Here is a 25372-nt window from a genome sequence, read left to right on the forward strand (position 1 = left end):
CTGCATAATTAAAATGTGACTCCATATTTAAAATTACACTTCACGAATTAGAAACGTCTAGCTGGGACACTGTAGATCTACAAACAGCACATGTATAAACATAGTAAATCTACATTTTAACAGGAAAAAGCTGTATTGCAATTAATGATGAAAAATAATTCAAAAACCAAGTGCATGTATATTTACATTTAAGCAGTGTTTAACTGCCGTTCTCAATTGACTAATGTGTGAGAAAATATACATCACACATGCCAAATGGTGAAAACTACTTTTTAAAATTAAGCTTTGTTTCAGATAAACAAAATTTCAGATAAACAAAAAAGAATTAAAATATGACAACTTATAAATAAAAGCATTTTCTTTTATGCCACATGTTGTATGGATTAATATTTTCTGTAAGATTAGTTAAAAAGTATGTATTTAAGGGAATTGTATTCATTTTAGTCTTTAAGGTCACTGAACAATAAAATAACCCCGCAGAATTTTGTTTTCTCAATAAAAAAAATGAACTATAGTCTATAGTTTATTATTATAATACCAAAGTAGGCACTTCTGTTTTTGTGTGGGCATAGTGCCTTGTGCCCTGTGTTGGCTGGGATTGGCTCCAGCAGACCCCCGTGACCCTGTGTTCGGATTCAGCGGGTTGGAAAATGGATGGATGGATGGATGGATGGATAGTGTGTAAAAAGTGATTATTTTTCATCCATAAAATACTGTTTTCCCCATCAGAGTATAATTATCTGAAGCTTTATGAAAGTTCAGCAAAACAATGTAAGGCTGCCAAGTGTGAATGTTAAGAATTGTGAGGTATTTACTTAAAATACAGTTAATATATTCTTGCATACCAGTTTTGCTCCCATATTCTCAAAATCTGTTATATGGTCTCAGACTGACTATGGGTGTGTATGCATGTGGACCATCTGATGGACTGGTACACTGTCCTGGAGTTTCTTGCTCCTCTCACCTCACAACTGGAGCAAGCAAGTTTCAGAATGACTATAACTATTGTTAGTTTGCCTCTGAACATATTTGCTTTGAAATGACAATGAATTATTGCCAAAACCAGAAGACAATTCTAAAATTAAAACAATAAAATGTAAATGTGAACTGTGGTAGCATAGGTTAAATGAAGTCCTGCAAAGTCCTCAAATTAAGCTCAATTGTCCTTTTCAAAGTCACAAAAGTGGCAGCCTTAACCATGAGTACATCTAAAGCCAATTTTATTGAAAGCTATCATTGAGTACTGTTAATCTTATTGTGTGTCACTGATTTTACTTTTCAGATTTAGGTTTAAAAGGCAGTATACCACAGATAAAGTATTTTAAAGAAATGTTTATTACAAATTTCCAATGTCAGTTTGTCAAATAAATGGAAACGTAAATAAATTCACTACACACTTGAAGCCTGTTTCCTGAATTTTTACATGGATTTCAGTCTAAAGAGTTCAGGTGCTGGTCATAAAATTAGAATATCATAACAAAGTTGATTTATTTCAGTAATTCTATTCATAAAGTGAAACTTGTATATTAGATTCATTCATTACACACAGACTGATGTATTTCAAATGTTTATTTCTTTTAATGTTGATGATTATAACTGACAACTAATGAAAGTCCCAAATTCAGTATCTCGGAAAATTAGAATAATTGTGAAAAGGTTCAATATTGAAGACACCTGGTGCCACACTCTAATCAGCTAATTAACTCAAAACACCTGCAAAAGCCTTTAAATGGTCTCTCAGTCTAGTTCTGTAGGCTACACAATCATGGGGAAGACTGCTGACTTGACAGTTGTCCAAAAGACGACCATTGACACCTTGCACAAGGAGGGCAAGACACAAAAGGACATTGCTAAAGAGGCTGGCTGTTCACAGAGCTCTGTGTCCAAGCACATTAATAGAGAGGTGAAGGGAAGGACAAGATGTGGTAGAAAAGAGTGTACAAGCAATAGGGATAACTGCACCCTGGAGAGGATTGTGAAACAAAACCCATTCAAAAATGTGGGGGAGATTCACAAAGAGTGGACTGCAGCTGGAGTCAGTACTTCAAGAACCACCACGCACAGACATATGCAAGACATGGGTTTCAGCTGTCGCATTCCTTGTGTCAAGCCACTCTTGAACAAGAGACAGCGTCAGAAGCGTCTCGCCTTTGGACTGCTGCTGAGTGGTCCAAAGTTATGTTCTCTGATGAAAGTAAATTTTGCATTTCCTTTGGAAATCAAGGTCCCAGAGTCCAGAGGAAGAGAGAAGAGGCACAGAATCCATGTTGCTTGAGGTCTAGTGTAAAGTTTCCACAGTCAGTAATGGTTTGGGGTGCCATGTCATCTGTTTGGTGTTGGTCCATTGTGTTTTCTGTGGTCCAAGGTCAACGCAGCAGTCTACCAGGAAGTTTTAGAGCACTTCATGCTTCCTGCTGCTGACGAACATTATGGAGATGCAGATTTCATTTTCCAACAGGACCTGGCACCTGCGCACAGTGCCAAAGCTACCAGTACCTGGTTTAAGGACCATGGTATCCCTGTTCTTAATTGGCCAGCAAACTCACCTGACCTTAACCCCATAGAAAATCTATGGGGTATTGTGAAGAGGAAGATGCAATACGCCAGACCCAACAATTCAGAAGAGCTGAAGGCCACTATCAGAGCAACTTGGGCTCTCATAACACCGGAGCAGTGCCACAGACTGATCGACTCCATGTCACGCCGCATTGCTGCAGTAATCCAGGCCAAAGGAGCCCCAACTAAATATTGAGTGCTGTACATGCTCATACTTTTCATGTTCATACCTTTCAGTTGGCCAACATTTCTAAAAATCCTTTTTTTGCATTGGTCTTAATTGATATTCCAATTTTCCGAGATACTGAATTTGGGACTTTCATTAGTTGTCAGTTATAATCATCAACATTAAAAGAAATAAACATTTGAAATACATCAGTCTGTGTGTAATGAATGAATCTAATATACAAGTTTCACTTTTTGAATGGAATTACTGAAATAAATCAACTTTGTCATGATATTCTAATTTTATGACCAGCACCTGTATACTTCAGACTGTTTTTAGCCTTCAATTTAACAAAACTTTAGCCAAATTCCTTCTAAAGCACAGTTTAAAACACTGGACACTGTATGCAAAAAGCAAAAAGTAAATACTGGAAAAAAAAAAATTCAACACACACCTACCAGTTTTAAAAGGGGACTAAATAAATACGATGGTTGCCTGGGTTCCGCGCGGAATTTTATCGGTTGTCGAGTTTCAGCCTGTCTAATCCCTCTACACAGCAGAACAGGTTTCTTCAAGTGGTTGCATGTTTTTGTTCAGATGTTTTGCTCCCTCTCTTCCTTCAGAATGAACACGAGAAGCAAACGAACTGAGAGTGCGCAGCTGGCACTAGCGGCGAAGCTCCCGACTCCGTGCGTGCGTGACTTTCGAGTGATGATTTTTTACGACTTTTCTGAAGGTTTAATCCACTTGGTGGAACGCACCATGTTTGCCATCTTTTTCAACATCGATGGCATTGTCGCGTCAATTCCGCTGATGGAGAAGAAAACTGTGGCCTCTGAGTGGTACACCACTCAGTGCCTGCCTGACATTTTTTCTGTGATGGCTAGAGGCAGGTCCAAGAACTTGCGAAGGCACTTTTTGCATCATGACAATGTGCCAGCCCACACGGCTAAAGCGACGAAGCATTTCATTGAAGACAGTGGTATCAACGTTTTGAACACACCACCCTACTCGCCTGATCTTGCACCATGTGACTTTTGGCTCTTCCCGAAGGTGACAGAACCCCTGCGAGGCCACAACTTCGAAACTCGAGAGGAACTGATTGCAGCTGTCAAAGAACAGCTGGACAACCACCCAAAGACAGCCTTTCGCGAGTGTTTTGCGGCGTGGGTCAGAAGAGGCCAAAAGTGCATTGATGTTGGCAGTGAATACTTGGAAAAAGTTTAAAAAGGATCGAAGTACATAAGAAAAATAGAAAAAAAAATCCTTGGCTACTTATTTCGAGTGATTCCGCACGGAACCAAGACAACCCTCGTATCTACAATAAAAATGTAGTCTGTAGAAATTATTGAATTTTTGCAACATGTCCTTATATCCTAAACTGAATTACAAGCCCTGACTATAACAGAAAAGGTGTTAAAATAAACAAACAACAAAATTCAGAAAGAGTTTAATAAGCAAGGCTAAATAAAAAAATATGCTCCTGAAGTACAAATAAGGAGAGTTGCAAGTGGTCTTCATGTAAACATAAAAACCAGATCATAATGAGATAGAGTAACATGGAACTAGTATTAAAAGTAATGTAATTTACATATAATTTTACTTTATTATAAAAATTCTATGCATATCACTCAAGCTGTATTTACTTCCACAGGCAAAAATCTGGAGATTTTTCAGTACTGGATTTCACTCCACTACTTCAGAAAGTAACAAGATCTAGAAAGGTCAACAGCCAAATACAACAATGTTACATGCATAAACATGACCTTAAAATAACCTAAAGCAGAGGATTACATGAAAAACCTATGCCACGTGGATTCTTTCCAAAAAACTCAAATCAAAAAGCTGCTTCCCCCCCACCCCAGTCTACATTAATTGAAATGGGCCTCTTCCATATGCAGATGTGTACAAATAAAACATGTCACTGTTTCAAAAATACACAGCACACCTCCAAAATGGTAAATAAGGGACATAAGATGTGCTGCATGTTTTCTGTATTATTCAAATGCTTAAATGAAACAGGGAGCCACTTAAGTGTGAGCATAGCCAAATTGTATTACGACATAATTAAATGGCAAAAACTACTGTCTAGTTTAACGGGACAGTCACTGCTATTTAAAATTAAAACTGTACAAAGAAGAGCTGAACATTTCAATCCGAAAGTGATGAAATCGCTGATGCTTGTCAAGTGTTTTAGAAAGCCATGGTTTCCAGCTTTGCTGAAGTTTGAAACTGGGCAGGTAGTAACTTCCTGCAAATCAAAATGCAACAAAAGGAATGGCAACTTATTACAACGCAGGTTAGCAATACAGTCCTGCATAAAATGGACATTAAAATTGTAGGATGAAAACCACAAGCACCAGGCAAGTTAGCCATGTAAAAATTTAGCTAAGACACTAAAGTATAGCCCATTCTGCCAAAAATGTATTAAGAAAAAAAAATCTATTATAAAAAATAAAATCTTGCGACCAGACAAGATCTTTGGGAGAGGGAAAGAGACGCTTTCACGTCCTCAGAGACGGACAAGTAGGAAAATTCTAAAGTCTCAAAAAAATGAGTAAAGATCGCATTAGCACAAACAAACGGAAAATATTATTTGGTGAAATAACAGAACAGCAAAAAAGAGATCGCATAGTGTTAAGGATGTCTGGGGGACAAGAGAGACAAGGCAGGGAGAGGGGGACAAGAGGACAGGTGGTGCACAGGCTTTTAAACGTTTGAAGCGCCGCACAAAATACAGGTCACGCAGCACGGTGGCAGAAGGAAGAAGCAAGCCAGCAGATTATCAAGCAAAGAGGAGGGTTAAAAAAAAAAAAAAAAACACACAAATCTTATTTGTTTCTCATTGTATAAGAGGGGTTTTGGAGGAGCGACCACACCTCCTTGGAGTGCGTTCCGCCCACCTCTTCACAACAGTGCATAGCGCTGGCGGGGGAGTTGAATAAGTGAGCGAAGTACAGATCACATGGCATACTGTCAACCACTGACGTTCTTTGTAGTCAAGAGTGGAGTGTTTACACAAGCTGACTTTGTTATTACAAGGTTAAGTGGCTTGCTCAGGGTCACACAGTCAAGAGGCAGAGAGTGAACTAGCAACCTTCCCAGGTTTCAAAGTCACTTTCACTATATTACACAGCCAGTTTTTTTAAACACTAGAATTGCCAAAAAGCCTACGAAAAACTTCTAATCCCGGCCAACGTTAAATCCCTTTACACCTCTCAGTCAGCATCTTTTGTGTTGTAAATGTGTCGATCAGCACAAGCAGCCCGCCAAGAAGATTCTCAGTGCTCCAGTGGTTTACCTAGGAGTAAGGTGCCTAGAATTGTATAGGGTAAATAACGTCATTTGGAATTGGACTTCAGGCTTTACACCATATACACTTCATGTCTGCATTTTAGCAGTTATTACTAAAACATGAAAAACTTTTGTTTTAACAATGTGTTTACATAGATTGTTGTATACACAGAACACACATGAAATATATATATTCCAAATGACGATATATTATTTACCATCTACAACTCCAGGCACTTCACTCCAAGACAAACACTGAGCACCGAGAACCTCCTTTGCAAATTGAGCTGCGGCAGTGAGCAGGGAGATGCGATAGCAGGCTGCTTGCGCTGATCGACACATTTACAGTACAACACAAAAGACGGTAACGGAGAGGTGCAAAGGGATTTAAGGTGGGCTGGGACTAACAGTTTTTTCATAGGCTTCAGTAATTCTAGTGTGAAAATACTTTTGGAAAGCTATAATTCAAAGGGCAAGCCAAAGATCATCCACATTTAAAAAAATAAAAAAGGTACTTTAGTCACATTTATTTAAAGAGAGCTGGAGTCTAATTCAATTATCTTTGATAGAAACACATGTGGCTACTTTTTGCTAATTTATTCACAGATGACACTGGCTTGTGAAATACAGGTATAAAAGTACCACAACATTATTATGCAAAACATTCAACCTATACCTTTAAACTTAAATGTGAAACACTTACTGTCATCACCCACTGGACCCGCAGAACACTGTGCCGGAGGATCACGTGCCAAGTCATTAAGCTCCTTAATGGAAAAGACAGAATTGTAAAGAAAAAAAAAATTAAAAAGTAGGAAACATTTAACAGGGGAAACAAGTAGTAAATTGTCAGGTTTGTTTTCCAAAACTACTGTAAGATGACTAGTAAAAGACAATAAAAGCTGTCTATAAAAAAAATTACTGCTCAAGTCAGTGCTTAACATGAAACACTGAACTGCATCCAAGAAAAAAAATCTTGTTAGAAAACTAGCATCAGGGTAAAACTGTAAAAATGAAACATGCATAACATGAACCTTTAGACCATGTTAAATTCTTTTTAAAGTGCTTCAAAATCATTGTTTGCTTTAATAAACACTCACTTTGTGCCCCACACAGACTGACATGATAATGAAAATCATTAAAGCTGAAGGAAAAAAAATGTACTCCTACAGAAAGGAGCAGATACTCAAGATGACAACATTTAGAGCCAGTTTGGCTGGCTGGGAGAGATTAACCAATAATTAGACTGAAATATTCAAAGTAAAATAGGTATTTGTTTAAACATATGCAACTGAGGTAAAAAAAAATTCTGGGTGCTAGATGTGCTTTCCTGTCTGAATTATGTTTGCTTTTACTTTAACAAGAATGCTACTAACATTTTGCCTTTTTTAAATGCACTCTTTCAAATCATGGCACCTGTGGCAAAAGGTTTGCATAAAGAAATGCAGTATGCAATCTCACTTGTTTCTGCAAAGTCTAATAACTTGATGTTACGGGGAATTTAAATCCATGTATCAATCTCAATCAAAATAAAGTAAAATGTTATAATAAGTGTTTGGTCATGCAAGAGTTAACAAGGGCTCATGCCTGTGCGTTTTTTATTCCTCTAAATAACTTGAAAATCATGAATATTTATCATCCCATGACTAGGAATGTGAAAACTAAGAATATGGAAAGGTGAAGGTCAGTTCCTGGCCCAGTTGACAAATGTGACTTTCAAGTCAAGATAATAGTGGTGATAGATGGATAGAAAGCAAGTATGCCTCATGAGCATAAGGAAATATTGGTGGAAAAAAAAAACCAACAGGATGAGAGAGTTGTGTCTTAGGAGTCAGATAGTAATGAAAAAAAATGTACAAAGTGAGATTTAGTGAAAAGAATTGTAACAAAGGGCTCACTTCATTGAACTGAGACAGATGTGTGCTATGCAATAAAGTCTTATTCTGATTGCTCATCTAAAAGCTCCAAGTCTTTTTCATGGAGATAAAAATTAGTTTTTCTCCACAACATAAATTTGGTGACCCAGACATGATTAGAAGGCGGCTAAAGCTGATCCTAAAAAGGTAAGAGATATCTTCACTATAAATTATTTGTGTTAGTCTCAAGAAGATTTGCCCCTCTTTAGCGGAAAAGCAGTAAGAAGCCTTAATAAATAATGAATAGCATGGAGAAAAAGGATGGACATGAATTAAAGTAAGAAAAGCAAGCAGTGTCATTGTGCAACTATGTGCACGAGTGTGTGTTTGAGTAAAAAGTCTAGTCTTCAGAACTGGTGGATACCACCTTGGCCAATGAGGACAAGGGTCTGAAAGGATCAGTGCAAGTCCTATGTCTACCACCTTCCTGTGATGACAGTGAGAGTCTATACAAATAGGCAAAAAATCCTGATATTTCGCATTCGCAGTGGCTGAGCCTTTCTCCTTGTGCATTATACTCAAAAGACAGTTTTGTACAGGAGACTGCAAGGAGTTACACAGAACACAGCGAGTCTGGGGAAGGCATGCTGGAGGTTGATTGTGCAGAGGCTTCTTCTCACTGTGTCCGATACCGCCTTGGATTATAAGAGGCTGTATGGATAGGCAAAATAGCTACAGGATACCGCTCTCATTCTGCCATAGCCAGTGCATTATTGAGAGTGCGGAATCAAGACCGTTGGGTATGAGGGAGCTAGCACAAGTAAGAATTAGGCCTAGGTAAAAATATGGATTTTCCAATTAATCATTGTTTAACACTAAAATCCCTGAAGCCTACAAAAAAACTTGTAATTCAGGCCTCCTTAAATTACTTCACAAATCTCTATTAGCGTGTTTTGCTTTGCAAATGTGTCGATCAGCACAAGCAGCCTGCTATACCATCCCCCCACTCCTGCAGCTCAACTATGGAGTTGTATAGGGTAAATACTATATTGTTATTTGGAACACATGCATTTCATGTGTTCCGTGTCTACAACGATCTATATAAATGTAGGGTAACAGGAAATGCGAGGCAAGAAATGTTGAACACAAACCTAAAAAAAATTTTTCAGAAACTTTTCATGTTATAGTACTAATGACAAAATTTTGACATGAAGTGTATAACATGTCAAGTCTGAACAATGCAAATATGAAATGAATACTTTCACAAAAGGTACAAAACAAGTGCGCTTTTACTCTAGAATATAACCGAAGGGGGGGGTCGATCGGGTTAGGGTACGACGCTGACACAACCACTTGGGTGGTGCAGCTGTAAGAACTTCTGACTCATAATCAAGAGGTTGCCGGTCAGATTCCAGGCGCTTACCAGAACTACCACTTTTTGCCTCTACGCCTGGTGTAGCTATGTTGTTCTTGTGTGTGACTGGACATTTCTTGCGGGGAGGGCTTCTGTTCTCTTTCTCCTATGTAGAACCCTCATCTGAGTTTACCTCTGTTACAGCATGTGTTTATTTGAAAAGTGTTAGATTTGGGGGGGGAACACTAACCTTTACAATATAAAAACGCTAACCTTTACAAGTACCATAAATTTACACCGGCCATTACAGACTCAGATCAAATGTATGTTTTTATTCTATAATTATAACAATAAAAGCAGCTCAATACTCAAAACGGTAATTCTGGGCAGCGCCCAGGAATCGAGCCAGCAACCTCTTGATTATGAGTAGCGCCCAGGAATCGAGCCAGCAACCTCTTGATTATGAGTCAGTATTTCTTACTGCTGCACCATCCAATTGGTCGTGTCAGTGTCATACCTTTTCCCGATTTCTTTTTGTTTGGTTATGTTCTTGAATAAAAGCACACTTGTTTGGTTATACATGTGCCTTTTGTGAAAGTGTTTATTTAATATTTGGACTTGACACATTATAACTTCCATCCATTATCCACCGCTTATCCGAGGTCAGGTCGCGGGGGCAGCAGCCTAAGCAGGGAAGCCCAGGCCTCCCTCTCTCCAGCCACCTCCTCCAGCTCCTCTGGGAGAACCCAGAGGCGTTCCAAGGCCAGCCGGGAGATATAATCCCTCCATCGTGTCCTGGGTCTGCCCTGTGGCCTTCTCCCAGTGGGGCATGCCCAGAACACCCCCCCAGGGAGGCGTCCAGGAGGCATCCTAACCAGATGCCCGAACCACCTCAACTAACTCCTCTCAATGCGGAGGAGCAGCGACTCTACTCCGAGTCTCTCCCGGATAACTGAACCGCTCACGATATCTCTAAGAGAAAGTCCAGCCACCCTGCAGAGAATACTCATTTTAGCCACTTGTATCCTCGATCTTGCTCTTTCGGTCACTACCCAAAGCTCGTGGCCATAGGTGAGGGTAGGAACGTCGATCGACTGGTAAATCGACAGCCTCGCCTTTTGGCTCAGCTCTCTTCACCACGATGGACCATTGCAGAGCCTGCATTACTGCAGATGCCGCGCCGATCCGTCTGTCAACCTCCCGCTCCATTCTTCCCTCACTCGTGAACAAGACCCCGAGATACTTGAACTCCTCCACTTAAGGCAGCACTGTGTTCTCAACCCGGAGACAGCATTCCACCCTTTTCCAGCTGAGAACCATGGCCTCGGATTATACACTTCATGTCAAAATTTTGTCAGTGCTATGACATGAAAAAAGTTTGTTTTAGGTATGTGTTCCAACATGCCTCACATTTCCTGTCATCCTACATTTACATAGATGATTGTAGACACGGAACACACATGAAATGCATGTGCCCCAAATAACAATATATTATTTACCCTATATAACTCCAGGCACCTCATACCAAGATAAACTTAAGCTGGGAGAACGTTTTGCCCGAGCTGAGCTGCAGTGGTGTGTGGATGGGATAGCAGGCTGCTTGCGCTGATCGACACATTTGCAAAACAAAAGATGCTAATGGAGAGGTGTGAAGGAATTTAAGGTGGCCCGGGATTACAAGTTTTTTCATACGATTCAGGGGATCCTTGTGTTAAACGATTCAGTATCAATCTTGTAAATCTCTATCCTGCTCAATTACTATATGTAGATTTTTGATTATCTCATTTTTAGTGTCCGATCCAGTAAATGGCGATAATGCGCCTGTTGTGGCTTTCTATGGAAAAAAGTACTTAACTACTTTGCATAAAAAATGGCTTGTCCTCCAACTGAAATCAGTGTCTTAGACACTTAAAACCACATGTGTGGACCTACTAGATTCAAATAATGCATTGGTATAGAACAACTTGATAAAAGCAAAGCCATAAGCTGTGCAGCTCGGAAGTTGAGAAATCATTTGTCTCAACGTCACCCAAAAAAGTAATCTCAGTTGACAGCCAAATGAGTCAAGCCTCTGCAATGGAGATAGTGTTTAGTTCCAAGCGAAAAAAAAAAAAAAAAAAAAAAAGAAACCCACAATCTAAAAACAAAGCAACCAGCTTGAAGTAGCTCTATAATAGCAGCATTATAAGTCACTTTTTCTTTATGTTCCATTCATTAAATTCTGCTGTCAACAAGCATCAGCTATAGATCATTGTTTTAAAATGTTTCTTTTTGTGCGAAGACTGTCTCCCAAGTCTCCCTGCTGTATCTTTAATTTTGACTAATTCAAGATTTTCTAATTCAAGACTAATTCAACAAGCTGCCTAACTCCATTTGGGGAGCCAGAGTCAGAACAAAGAGACAAAGCTTGACCGTGGAGGAGTGAAGGCGGAAAAGAAAAGGAACTGTGTATTGATGCATTGTCCTGTGCTGGAACTCGTGTCTGTCTATGTCTGGGTTGGTGTGGCTGGAGTGCCCTGCTGGTTTACATGGTGTTAATAAAAAGTCTTTCCTTCAGACCCCAATCAAGTCCTAGGGAAAAATGTTCTTTTCATAGTAATAAATTACAAAGGAGACAATTTCTTTCAATAATACAAATTCTACTGAGGTGTGTGTGTGTATGTGCATGTGTGTGAGTGGGAGACATAGGTTATTGATAAAAGCTATTACTAAAGAGTACTATGGCGGCACAGTGATTAACACTGCTGCCAGGCAAAAGGAAATTAAATTTTAAGCTTGTATGTTTTCTATGCAGAGTTCACACATTCTGTTTGTGGCTATATTGATTCTCTGGCCATGGTTCTTGCTAGAAGCCCACAGCAGAGCGCCAAGGAGTTACATCATCAGATGCGATTAGGTGTTTGTTCTAATCGGTAAAGGTAAAAGCAGTTAACTTGTTCTTTGAAGTTCTTTTGTTTGTTTATTTTTGTGCATCAATTTGTTTCTAAACAGTGTGTCAGTGAACAGATGTCTTAACATGTTGTAAATTAAGGGTAAGTAAATGTAAGCCTGATTGGCAAAGAGTGTGTTAAGACTTTAATAATACTTGAGCGAGTTTAATAATAAAACATTTTGGAAATTTTGTTGAGAATCTAAAACCTAAGTTAGAAATGTATGTATTAATTAGCAAATAATTATATGTTTAAGGAAACAAAACAGATATACATTAAACGTTTAACTTTTAGGTAGCATGTTAAGATGTTAATAGATGAATTTCAAGATAATTAGCAGCAGAGGCTGGTGATCAAAGTGACCTTTTTTAATCATTTAAGGGACTTTATGTGGGGGAGGGGCTAAAATTTTATATGAATTACCTTGTTAGCCCTTAGGAATAGTTGAACATAAATTTAAATTGTAAATGAAAGACGAAAATTCTAAGACTGCACTGAACAATATTCTATACAACACTGAACAGTTCTGTAAAGTATGATGGCAGCCTTCATCTGCAGCTATAGACACACCAGGTGCACCTGGTGAACCCTCATTCTCGTCTGAGTTCACCTCTGTTATAGCACATCTCTATTTGAAAACTTAGGCCAGGTTTATACTTCATGTGACGCATGCTCTATCGGATGCTACTTCTATGCAAGCGTTGTACTATATATACTCCCATGCATACTTTACGCAAATCTGGAAGATTCCACCACCAGGTGACAGTGTGAGATCATCACAGTGAAAACAGGTTCAGATTTGTTGTGTTGTGAATTGCCTGAAACACCCATTAAATTCTGAGGACACCTTTTAACAATATCTCTGAAAAGGATGGATGTTTATTGATTAAATCCATCAATGCAGGGATGCGCCCATTCCAGCTAGCATCGGGCACAAGGCAGAAACAATCACTGGATGGGACATCAGCTCATTGCAAGGTGAATACAAGCACTCACATACACTAGCATCATGTTAGCATCACCAAATCTGCATGTCTTTGGAAGGAAACCGGAGCACACTGTGGAAACCCAGCAGGGAAACATGCAAACTCCAGGCAGGGAATACCAGTGTCGTGACTCCCTGCGCTGCCCCCATGTGTAATTTAACAGTATTCATTATTTAAACAAAGTTAACGATTTATCTGTAAAATGTAATCTCACTTTCATGATGAAATGCATTAAAGTATAAATCTAAGGATTCTAGATGTGCAGAGAGTTGGAACGTCAAATTTTGTGTGTTCTGTGTGGTGATCTATTGCTGCATGCCGCCACTGTTAGGTCAGAAGGAAGCCCCAGAAGCATGTAGTGATTAACAACTGGGTTGGTTTTAAGATGACGTTTACGACAGTCTACTTTAATGATAAAATAAACTACAAGGTTAAAGAGGACATTTCAAGATTAAAGCCGAAATTTCCACTTTAACCACAAAACAGACCTTTCTGCGATGTTCTTAATTTTACTCTCTATGGCTGTGCTGCCGAACCAAAAAAAGTTTGAGAGACTTTTAAAATGAATCGTTATTACGTTTGGGATATGTGACGCTTGAATATAAAAGCACCACGAATGCATTTGTATGTTGGCATTTTGCTTCATCACATCGAATCATTCCTCAAACATCGAAGCATGCACATCGATCTCGTAGGATCCTCAAAGCAGCTTTCTGCCACATGTAGATAGTAAAGAGGGACTCAGACGTCACATTCAGACTTATCACACTGCGCCCTTGACTTTTTGCTGGTACAGTAATCCCTCGCTACTTCGCGGATTCACGACTTCGCGGGTTTTTAAATACAAGTGATTGCCCGCCTATCGCGGAAGTTATGTTCCAGACCCATCAGCAACAGGAGAAAAACCGCGATATAGAAAGACCATATAAATAAACATTTTTATAGTTTAAGCCTTAAAATACCCATCCCACATGCTTTAAACACATGTAAACTTATAAAACACACTTTAACACGTATGATATGTGGATGTCGGGCTAAGGATATGAGTAACATCTCACTATTATAAAACATTTTAACTTCACGCAAGACAAGACAGTGAGACAGGAAAATTGGTGATGTACAGGCTTTTAAATTATTGACAGGCAGAGCGACAAGCAGCACAAAGCCAGCACAAAGTCCACTTCTCCTTAGCATTCATTCAGCTCTCCACCCCCTTGACAATGCAAACTGCGCCTCCGGGGAGGGGGGTTTGAGCTAACGTGCGTTCAGCCCTCACATACCCACACACACTCCTCCTCCTCCTTCTGAACTCGCAAAGCGACAAGCAGGCATTTTGGCAGAAGCAGCACAAAGTCCATTTCTGCTCAGCGTGAGTTCAGCTGCCCCCCTTCACAAAGCGAGTGCAGACACACTGACGTCTGATCGCTGCGTGCAGTGTTGGTCTGAGGTGTTTAAGAATGTAGAAAGTGTTTAAGAGCATAGGAAGTGTTTATAAGAGTGTGGGAAAGGTTAACAAGAGAGTGAGAAAGGTTTATAAGAGTGTGGGAAGGGTTTATAAAGCCTTAAAATATGTATAAATAATAAAATAAGTATAGGTCGCTACTTTGCGGATTTTCACCTATCGCGGGGGGCTCTGGAACGTAACCCCCCGCGATAGGTGAGGGATTACTGTACTGCAACTCGCAAAGACGTTGCGTTAATTTCTGAGGACATGCTCAGAGGATGTTTCAAATGAACACTGTGAATGCGCTGCTGCCATGATACGTGCGCATACGTGTTCTGAGCATAAAGTACAAACAAGCCCCAACGGTGTCAGATTGTTGCGTGAACCGAATTTATAAAAAAAAAAAAAAGCTAACCTTTACAAGTTCTATAAATTTTCGCTGGCTGTTACAGACTTAAATCAAATGTAAGTTTTTCTTCTATAATAGTAACAGCAGCAGCAACACACTACTCAAAACGTTAACTGCAGGAAGGACCAAAAATCGAACTCAGCCTCTCGATTAAAAGACAGCAGTTCTTACCTCTGCATCAGCCAAGCGGTCGTTTCAGTATTGCACCCTAACCAGATTTCTTTTTCTTCAGCAATATTCTTCAATAAAGGCACACTTGTTTTGTTAAACTTGTATTTTTTGTGAAAGTGTGATATTTGGAGTTCAGTCTTTACACATTATACACTTCATGTCAACATTTGTCATTAGTACTATAACATGAAAAGTTTTAGCATTTCTTGCCTTGCATTTCCTATCATTCTACATTTACCCAGATCACTGTAGACACGGAACACACATGAAAAGCATGTGTTCCAAATAACAATACATTTACCCTATACAACTTCCACACACCCAGATAAAATAGACCTGAGCTGAGAGACTTGAGCTATGGCGGTGAGGGGATGGGATAGCAGACTGCTTGTGCTGATTGACACATTTGCAAAACAAAAGATGCCAATGGAGAGGTGCAAAGGAATTTAAAGTGGCCTGGGATCAAGACATTTTTTCATAGGCTTACGGGATTCTAGTGTTAATGCAGCAAAGGTGGTATCTTAGCTTAAACCACAGCTAGATGTAAATTAAGGCAACTTTGAGGATGGTTGTTTGTATATGGATTTTCTCTCTGGGCAGTGTTTTTGTTTTGTTTTTTTTTTATAAACACATCACAGGCAACATAAATTAGAAACTTTTAAAGTTTTGAAGTAAACACTTGTGCTGTCTGTGTTACCATCAACAGTATTGTTAAATGTTCTGATTACAGATTAAAATACAGTGCTAGCTAGGTATATTAGTTACTTCAGAAGAAGGGAAACTGACATTTAACTCTGAGGGATGAAATTGGGGGGGGGGGGGACGTTTTCTGAAAATTAACATAAATCGCCTTGTTGCTGCATGCTGTGGCAGCCTGTTCGGCAGAAATGCACGGCAGGTTGGCTGCCATGCTGTCTTTGCATGACGGGGGCAGCCGCAATGCATCACGATCAGGTTTGTACCTCTTGTCATTGTAAAGGGCGTTTCTTCTCCGGCAAACATTGCCATAGGCGTGTCAGGTACACAAACCTGCTCAGCACCACAATCACCTGGGGACCTATCAGCTGATGCTGGTACTGAACATGTTTTTTCAATCTCTTGTATCAAAATCCAACAAGTCCGAGTCCAATTCAGAGATAATATGAAAAACATCGTCCACCGAGTACTTTGCTTTACGTCAGGCATGCGCAACCTTTCCGCTATTGACGGCCGCACTACAGACTTTTTACTTTAATAACGGCCACACTACAGACTTTTTACTTTAATAACGGCCGCCAGTAAGTCCAAGTAAACTTAATAATGTTTTATGATTTATGTAAAAATTTACAGATTACACATTAAAACAGAGTATGATATATCTGACAATATTCAATTTACTGGTCTACATATGTAAAAAAATGTCTACGAAACGTCATATAGGACAAAAAACCTTTACAGCAATTGTTTCAGGAAGTTTGGAAAACATCGCCATTAATGGCTTCCTTGCTCTTGCATGTTTGCAGACAGACTTGCAAAGTCAGGGGACTCGCTGGAGACCATTAGCCGTATTCCAGACTCTAGATTGCTGTCTACCAATCGGGTTCGGTACTTGTTTTTCAGATATTTCATTCTGGAAAACGCTGCTTCGCACATATGATGACCGTTTGCTAATGGCGATAGGCAGCGTATGGACTTAGCCACAAGGCCGTACAGGCGTACACTCCCATTTCCTTCTCAGTTCCATATTGGCTAGCCGCTAGTCACGTGACTTCACATGTACTCCTGGGTGTCAGCCCATTTCAACCGAACTTAATATTCAAGTAAGCAAATCGGCTTTCGGCGTCACCATACCGACCCGGCCGACAAAGATTCCGTGGCGTTGAGACCCCTTACTCGCTGGAGTCCAGAGACCCTACACCTGCACGGCCGCCATTACGTACACTTTAATATACACGTCCACGGCCGCCAAAGTCCTTGCCCACGGCCGCAGGTTGCGCACAGCTGCTTTACGTAATCAAACTCTCACCAGATGTTGATGCCATTTTTGCTCCTCACTAACACGAGCACAGGGAATCTCTGTTAAACCAATGAAGCTAACTTTCCTTCTAGCAAAGAGAGTCCAACTAAAATACTGACAGTGGGTTGTCACGGTTTACAGTTGATTATCACCGTCAACCCATGCTTTTGACAAAAGTCTACATCTGCCCTGCAACAGTTACATATTAAAGCCAAAAAAAAAGGGGCAAAAAAGTATTTAGTCAGCCACCAAGTGAGCAAGTTCTCCCACTTAAAAAGATGAGAGGCCTATAATTTTCATCATAGGTATACCTCAACTATAGCTAAGTTTCCATCCAGTTTTTTGCGACGTTTTGTTATCGACAAACAGAATATACGTAAAAAAAAATGTGCGAAATTTGCTGTCTCCAGCCTGTTTCCATCAAACTGGCTTTTTATCGATAAAATGGTGTGCGTGGTGACGTCATCCCCCCCCAAAACGAACTGTCGCATAACTTTTGTTGTATCGCGAAAAAAATCTGCCCTTGAGCCGTTTCCATACATAATTTTGTGTATGTCGCAAATTATCTACCTTTTGTTTTCCACGTTACACCCCCTCCACTAAACAAAGAAACAAAGAAATGGAGAGATTATTCAGACAGTTTTTTGAAATTTGCCAGCTTACTGTTATTTCAGTTTCACAAATAATTGGAATTGTACATAATATCCGAAGACGACAGCAGAATGAAGCAGTTGCTTGTCTGATAGCCCTAGAGCTCGAAGAAAGTACCCCAGTGCGACGAAACCCACGGGTATGGGAGAGACGACGGAATAAGACCTTCTGAGAGGAGGTGGTGGAGAGACACTTAACAGAAAATCTCTGGCTGCAACATTTTATAATGACACGGCCGACGTTTGAGATGTTGTGTGGATTCATCAGTCCTGATGTTGCGCCCATCACAGGTTGCCACCGACCACCGGTTCCAACCCAAAAGCGGATTGCCATCGCCCTTTACAAGCTGGCAACCTGCGCCGAGTATAGAGTAGTTGGAGAAACTTTCGGGGTTAGTAAAACTACCGTCCATCGATGTGTATATGCTGTGTGCACCGCAATTAAAGAAAAATTAATGCGGCGTTATATCAGACTTCCGACTGTAGCGGAGGCCAATGAAATTGCATACCGCAATTCCTTGGTGCATCTTGTGCCACAGATTTACGGTGCGCTGGATGGCACGCAGGTGCCTATTCTTCCCCCGACGGAAGGCTACCGTGATTACATTAATCGCAAAGGGTGGCCATCTATTGTTCTCCAGGCCCTTGTTGATGACAGGTGCATGATACGAGACATTTGCGTTGGCACTCCTGGAAGTGCCCATGATGCAGCTGTGTTTGCAGCATCGGATCTGTACAGGTGAGCCTACCTTTCAACATCCCTTCACAGTGCGATAACAACTGAATTAACCTGCTTCCCTTAAGGTTTTTAATTAAAACTGAAATTTGAATTAATACAAAATAACGACGTTTAATCAAAAAAAAAACTCTCTTCATCAGACCATGCGAACCGCTCCGCCATTCTCGTTTTGATTGCACGTGATGAAAATGTGACACATTTATTTGCGTTAAAGCCCTTTTTTCCGACAAAAACTGTTTCCAATGTAGTTTTTGCGACATCTGAAGTATCGATATGGAATTTATGCGCTAAAGTTAAACGGAAAAATATTATGTCGACATGTACAACATTTTATAGATAATTAGCATTTCCATCAGCTATATCGGTAAAAAATTTGAAGCGCTAAATATTTTTTCGCAAAAACTCCTTGGATGGAAACCTGGCTTATGAGAGACAAAATGAGAAAAAAAAATCCAGAAAATCACATTGTCTGATTTTTGAAGAATTTATTTGCAAATTATGGTGGAAAAAAAGTATTTGGTCAATAACAAAAGTTCATCTCAATACTTTGTTATATACCCTTTGCTGGCAATGACAGAGGTCAAACGTTTTCTGTAAGTCTTCACAAGGTTTTCACACACTGTTGCTGGTATTTTGGGCCATTCCTCCATGCAGATCTCCTTTAGAGCAGTGATGTTTTGGGGCTGTCGCTGGGCAACACTGACTTTCAACTCCCTCCAAAGATTTTCTATGGGGTTGAGATCTGGAGACTGGCTAGGCCACTCCAGGACCTTGAAATGCATCTTACGAAGCCACTCCTTCGTTACCCGGGCGGTGTGTTTGGGATCACTGTCATGCTGAAAGACCCAGCCACGTTTCATCTTCAATGCCCTTGCTGATGGAAGGAGGTTTTCACTCAAAATCTGACGATACATGGCCCCATTCATTCTTTCCTTTACACGGATCAGTCTTCCTGGTCCCTTTGCAGAAAAGCCCCCATAAAACCCCCATGCTTTACAGTAGGTATGGTGTTCTTTGGATGCAGCTCAGCATTCTTTCTCCTCCAAACATGACGAGTAGAGTTTTTTTCATCTGACCATATGACATTCTCCCAATCCTCTTCTGGATCACCCAAATGCTCTCTAGCAAACTTCAGACGGGCCTGCACATGTACTGGCTTAAGCAGGGGGACACGTCTGGCACTGCAGGATTTGAGTCCCTAGTGGCGTAGTGTTTTACTGATGGTAGCCTTTGTTACTTTGGTCCCAGCTCTCTGCAGGTCATTCACTAGGTCCCCCCGTGTGGTTCTGGGATTTTTGCTCATCGTTCTTGTGATCATTTTGACCCCATGGGGTGAGATCTTGCGTGGAGCCCCAGATCGCGGGAGATTATCAGTGGTCTTGTATGTCTTCCATTTTCTAATAATTGCTCCCACAGTTGATTTCTTCACACCAAGCTGCTTACCTATTGCAGATTCAGTCTTCCCAGCCTGGTGCAGGTCTACAATTTTGTTTCTGGTGTCCTTTGACAGCTCTTTGGTCTTGGCCATAGTGGAGTTTGGAGTGTGACTGTTTGAACTCGTTATCAATATAAAAGACACCTGTCCACAACCTCAAACAGGTGCCATTAATACAGGTAATGAGTGGAGGACAGAGGAGCCTCTTACAGAAGAAGTTACAGGTCTGTGAGAGCCAGAAATCTTGCTTGTTTGTAGGTGACCAAATTCTTACTTTCCACCATAATTTGCAAATAAATTCTTTAAAAAAATCAGACAATGCGATTTTCTGGATTTTTTTTCTCATTTTGTGTCTCATAGTTGAGGTATACCTATGATGAAAATTACAAGCCTCTCTCATCTTTTTAAGTGGAAGAACTTGCACAATTGGAGGCAGACTAAATACTTTTTTGCCCCACAGTAAGTAGCCGATTACAATGTTTTATTATATTTAAAAACTGGAAAGTTATGGGACAATTCTGACTCATTTTTCAAGTAATTAGTGTAAACCAATATTAGAAACAAAGGATTATAGTAGAAAAACTTAACTTCAAGTTATTGTGGGACTTCGTTGAAAACTAGTTATCTTATTGATATTGTATAAACAATCCACTGTTACCTTTTCCCCCAAATTGGCTGGCCAAGAGTCTTACTCATCTCTAGTTATAAGGGGTGAGAGGTTTGGCTTCTGTGTCACCAAGAGGTGAAACCAGTGACCAGGGTATTATGAAAAACATCAGTAGTCTTGGGTTCAGGACCCAAAGAAGATTAAAATCTGGTTCCCCTTCTATCCACTTTGTAAAAAGATCAGTGGGACTTTAGTAAGTCAAAAAAGTGGTGAAATATAGAGAATTTAAATATATGTATCAATGTATTGTCAAATTAAAGTAAAATAGGTTGTAATAGCTAGTTTTAGGTCATGTAAGAGTTAAGGGCTCAAGCCTGAACTTTTTATTCTTCTCAATAACTAGAAAACCACCAATATTTATCAGCCCAAGGCTAAGAATGTGAGAACTAATTAAGTGAATATGGAAAGGTGATCAGGTGATGGTCACTTCATGGGCCAGGTGGCAAGTGTGGCCTTCAAGTCAAGATAATGGTGGTGTTGAGATGAAAAGTAGTAATCATACCTAATGAGCATAAGGAAATATTGGTGGAAAATATAGGAGTCAGATAGTAATGAAAAATTTATAAAGCAAGTTTGTTTAGTGATAAGAATTAATATATACTAGGCTCACCTAGACTCGGGGACTCACTTCAGTGAAAAGAGACAGCTTTGTGCTGTATGCATTTAAGTCTTATTCTGATTGCTCATCCAAAAACTCCAAGTCTTTTTCTTTGAGATAAGAATGAGTTTTTTCCATGTCAATGTACATGATCATCATTATCCCTCTGCCATATAAGCTTAACAGTGCACAGTTACCTTACATAAATATCTCTCCAAAAGCTCTATAATTGGTGCATATGGGCACTTTGAACATAGCTAAGGCAATTTACTTTCAGTTTAGATCGGAAGGTTGAAGATTATCTAGTAGTCTTACAAAAGGGTCCTAAGCAACTACACAACACCTGGCTGTAGCAGACAGACAGTACAGTCGGTGTCTGTCTGAGGGGTTGCCTACCAGGATTCTGAGCAGTTTCTTCGTGCAGTGAGTGCAGCAACTTGAGTACCAATGCATGCTGCCCAACCTGACCAGACCTTAATATTTTTACCATCTTATCTTCGTAACCTTTGTTTTACATAGAACAGAGAAATTAATACCTTGTTCACTTTTCAGCGAGGCGCTCGTTTGTTAACTCTATATGTCGCCATTTTCTTTTCCTATTCCCGGCAAACTGCACAATTAATTATGCAAGCCAGGACACCCAATAACTTATCAAAATAAAAGTCGCGCAAACACTGCGATTCAAGCCCTGCTAAAGTATCATGTGTCCTTTACAATATAAGGCCTATGGGAAGTTTAAAAGCCTTAACTGCATAAAGTTCAACCTTTAAAAAGTGTTATATCTTTAAGTAGCAACTGAAAGTGTGTATACAGTAGATGTAGAAAGTATTTACACCTCCTGACCTCCCACTGTTTGCAAAACGAGCTATGTTACAATCAAAAATTACACATATACTGGATCAAAGTCAACATTTTCAAAGACACACTTTAAATGATTAGCAAAAGTAAAACAAATACAGTTTTGAAATGTATCCATCACATTTGCTCCAAGAACTGTGTGTGCGCCAAACTATAACTTAAAGCTTTGACAAGTTTGTGAAAAAATATCAACTTGAAAAATACCAATTATTTTAAATTTTAACTAGACATTAAGCCTAGTTACAATAAACGGACGCTAGAACAGTAGTGCATAAACATTAGTAGGAACAGTCTATATTAAACGGCAAGGGATCTTGACCTCATTCCATTTCTTGTCTTAATTTTTTTTTGTCAAAAATATTTTTGCAAGAAGCCTAAAGTAAAAAAATAATAATAAAAGAGAAACGTATATGACAGTAAGTATAATTAATATTACAAAGTACAAATAAAAAGCATGTAAATAACAAACATTCGTAACCTTTGTTTTACATATAACAGAGAAATTAATTCACTTTTCAGCGAGGTGCTTGTTTGTTAACTCTATATGTCGCCATTTTCTTTTCCTATTCCCGGCAAACTGCACAATTAATTATGCAAACCAGGACACCCAATAACTTATCAAAATAAAAGTCGCGCAAACGCTGCGATTCAAGCCCCTGCTAAAGTATCATGTGTCCTTTACACTCCCACCAAATCATTAAAGATTTAACTATAATGATTTCAGCACTGACAGACAATTGATAACAGCATTTTAAACAACAAGCTCAATGAAATAGCAAACTAACTGAAGAGGTAAAGGTCAAGTTGTGGAGAGAGTTGAGGAACAGATCTTAACTAGATCACTGCAGCCATCAATTCTAACCTGGGAATAGTTGTAACCTTTGTAGGAAAGACACGTGACTTTCCCATAACGAGGGTGCAATGAACATCTCCAATTTCATTCTTAAGTCTCAAATATAAGCTCTGTCCATATCCACAAATGCTAGCATCCGAAAAATGATGAAGCTCGACCTGTACAACCTTTCCAAAGCTGTCAGGTACATAACTACGAAGGATGCTTACATGGTTCAAATTAATTAGATCATTCTTCCAAAGCTCCCACCGTGGCTGAAGCTCGTCATGCAGAGTGTCATCCCAGCTTATGCCCCTTCTACACATCTCTTGGAGAACTCTTACCATTAAAAACGAACGGAGCTAGAAATCCTAAAGGATCATACAAAGAGGCAATAGCGGAAAGAATTCCCCGACAAGTTGCAGGCTGACCCTTGAGACTGAAATTAAATTTAAAACAGTCTGATTCAATATGCCACTGAATTCCTAAAGCTCTTTCTATTGGCAAGTCATCAAATGTAAGACTGAAATTTTTTTACATCAATTGCACGCTCAGAGGGTGGTATGCTGTCTAGGACAGTTGTGTTGTTTAAAACAAACTTGTGTAGCCGGAGACCATCTTTGGCACAAAGTTCTTGAGTCTCCCTTGCAAGCTTAATGGCCTGTTCTGTACTGTTAACACTTGTAATTCCATCATCCACATAAAAATTTCTTAGGATGAATTGGGAGCTTCGAGGATATAGAACACCGTTCATCTTTGCTAAATGTTTCAGCCCATAGTTTGCACATCCAGGAGAAGAAGCAGCACCAAACAAATGTACTTTCATTCGAAACCTTTGAGGGTCTGTGTGTAGATTTCCTTTCTTCCACCAAAGGAAGCGCAAATAATTCCTGTCAGGCTCACATTAGGGGTGGGCGGTATGACCAAAATTCTATATCACGGTATTTTTCTAAATTATCCCAGTTTCACGGTATTCAACGGTATTTTTTTCCCCCCATGCATGAGTGGATGTTAGTCAGTAATTCCAGTGGAAAATGTGGTTAAGAATAACCTATTCCACTGTCAAGAGTATTGTACATTGTACAAAAAAAACATTTTAATGTGCACACAAGTATTAATACAGGTTTGCATTGCCCCATAAAGTGATAAAGTTTTCAAGGGGGTGGCACTAATGGAGAAGGTATCACATTGCATGACAGATGCAGTCAAAATATAGAACCTTTTTATTGAACAAATTTTGCAAAAACTTAAACTATAATTTTGACAACATATTTTCAACCATTCAAAGAGGCATTTAGACTTGGTAAAATATCCAGAAGTGCTTGTCAAAAGTTGTATTGCACTGAATAGGTCTTAGAAAAGGAATAAATAGTAAATATTTTTTATAAACCAACTACACTTTCTGTTAATGTTAACAATCTCTGTCCACTGACACGTTAAAGTGACTTTTTAAACAACTTTATCATCATTAAACTGCATAATATTTAAACTAATAAATAATAACAATAAAATAAATAACATTATTACTGATAGTTGCACTATTATGTTCAGTGTAGAGAACTTTAGCGCAGGTGTGACGAGGCTCCAAAAAACTGGATGTATGAATGGGTATCGCACAGGTGTAACTTAAATATTGTATAAATGTTGGGTTTGTGATCTGGTGGTCGGAGACACGAACACAGAATTCAATGCATGTTCTTCTGAGCGGGCTTTCTTTATTGCATGCGTGCTGTCTCTATCTGATGTACTAAAACCCCAGTTCCTATCCGTCCTTTCTTTCTCCACATAACCAATCACCACACGATAAACGTCTTTGTGAAATTAAAACTAGTTATAAACTTAGCCCACGGAGTGTTCAGAACTTTAAAAATACAGTCATCCCTCGCTATATCGCGCTTCGCCTTTCGCGGCTTCACTCCATCGCGGATTTTATATGTAAGCATATTTAAATATATATCGCGGATTTTTCGCTGCTTCGCGGGTTTCTGTGGACAATGGGTCTTTTAATTTCTGGTACATGCTTCCTCAGTTGGTTTGCCCAGTTGATTTCATACAACGGACGCTATTGGCAGATGGCTGAGAAGCTACCCGGCTTACTTTTCTCTTTACTTTTCTCTTTCTTTTGCGCTGACTTTCTCTGATCCTGATGTAGGGGGATTGAGCAGGGGGGCTGTTTGCACACCTAGACGATAAGGACCCTCGTCTAAAAATGCTGAAAGATTATCTTCATGTTGTGATCTTTTGTGCAGCTGCTTCCTGAAATGACATGCTGCACGGAGCTTCGCATACTTAAAAGCTCGAAGGGCACGTATTGATTTTTGATTGAAAAACAAACTGTCTCACTTTGTCTGCTCCTGACAGAGGGGGTGTGAGCTGCCGCCTTCAACAGCTTTGTGCCACGGTGCTTCACATACTTAAAAGAAAAACAGCC

General features: G+C 39.6%; 1 protein-coding gene across 2 annotated transcripts in view; it reads right to left on the reverse strand.

The window, feature by feature from the left end:
- LOC114654584 (ubiquitin-conjugating enzyme E2 D2) overlaps positions 1 to 25372 on the reverse strand; it is a 98166-nt gene that overhangs the window by 15854 nt on the left and 56940 nt on the right. For both annotated transcript variants that reach the window (XM_051929964.1, XM_028805208.2), the window contains exon 2: positions 6720 to 6783. In XM_051929964.1, the coding sequence (XP_051785924.1) occupies positions 6720 to 6783 (64 nt within the window). The remainder of the gene's footprint in view (positions 1 to 6719; positions 6784 to 25372) is intronic.

Source organism: Erpetoichthys calabaricus, chromosome 7 (assembly GCF_900747795.2).
Source record: "Erpetoichthys calabaricus chromosome 7, fErpCal1.3, whole genome shotgun sequence".
Lineage (NCBI taxonomy): Eukaryota > Metazoa > Chordata > Cladistia > Polypteriformes > Polypteridae > Erpetoichthys > Erpetoichthys calabaricus.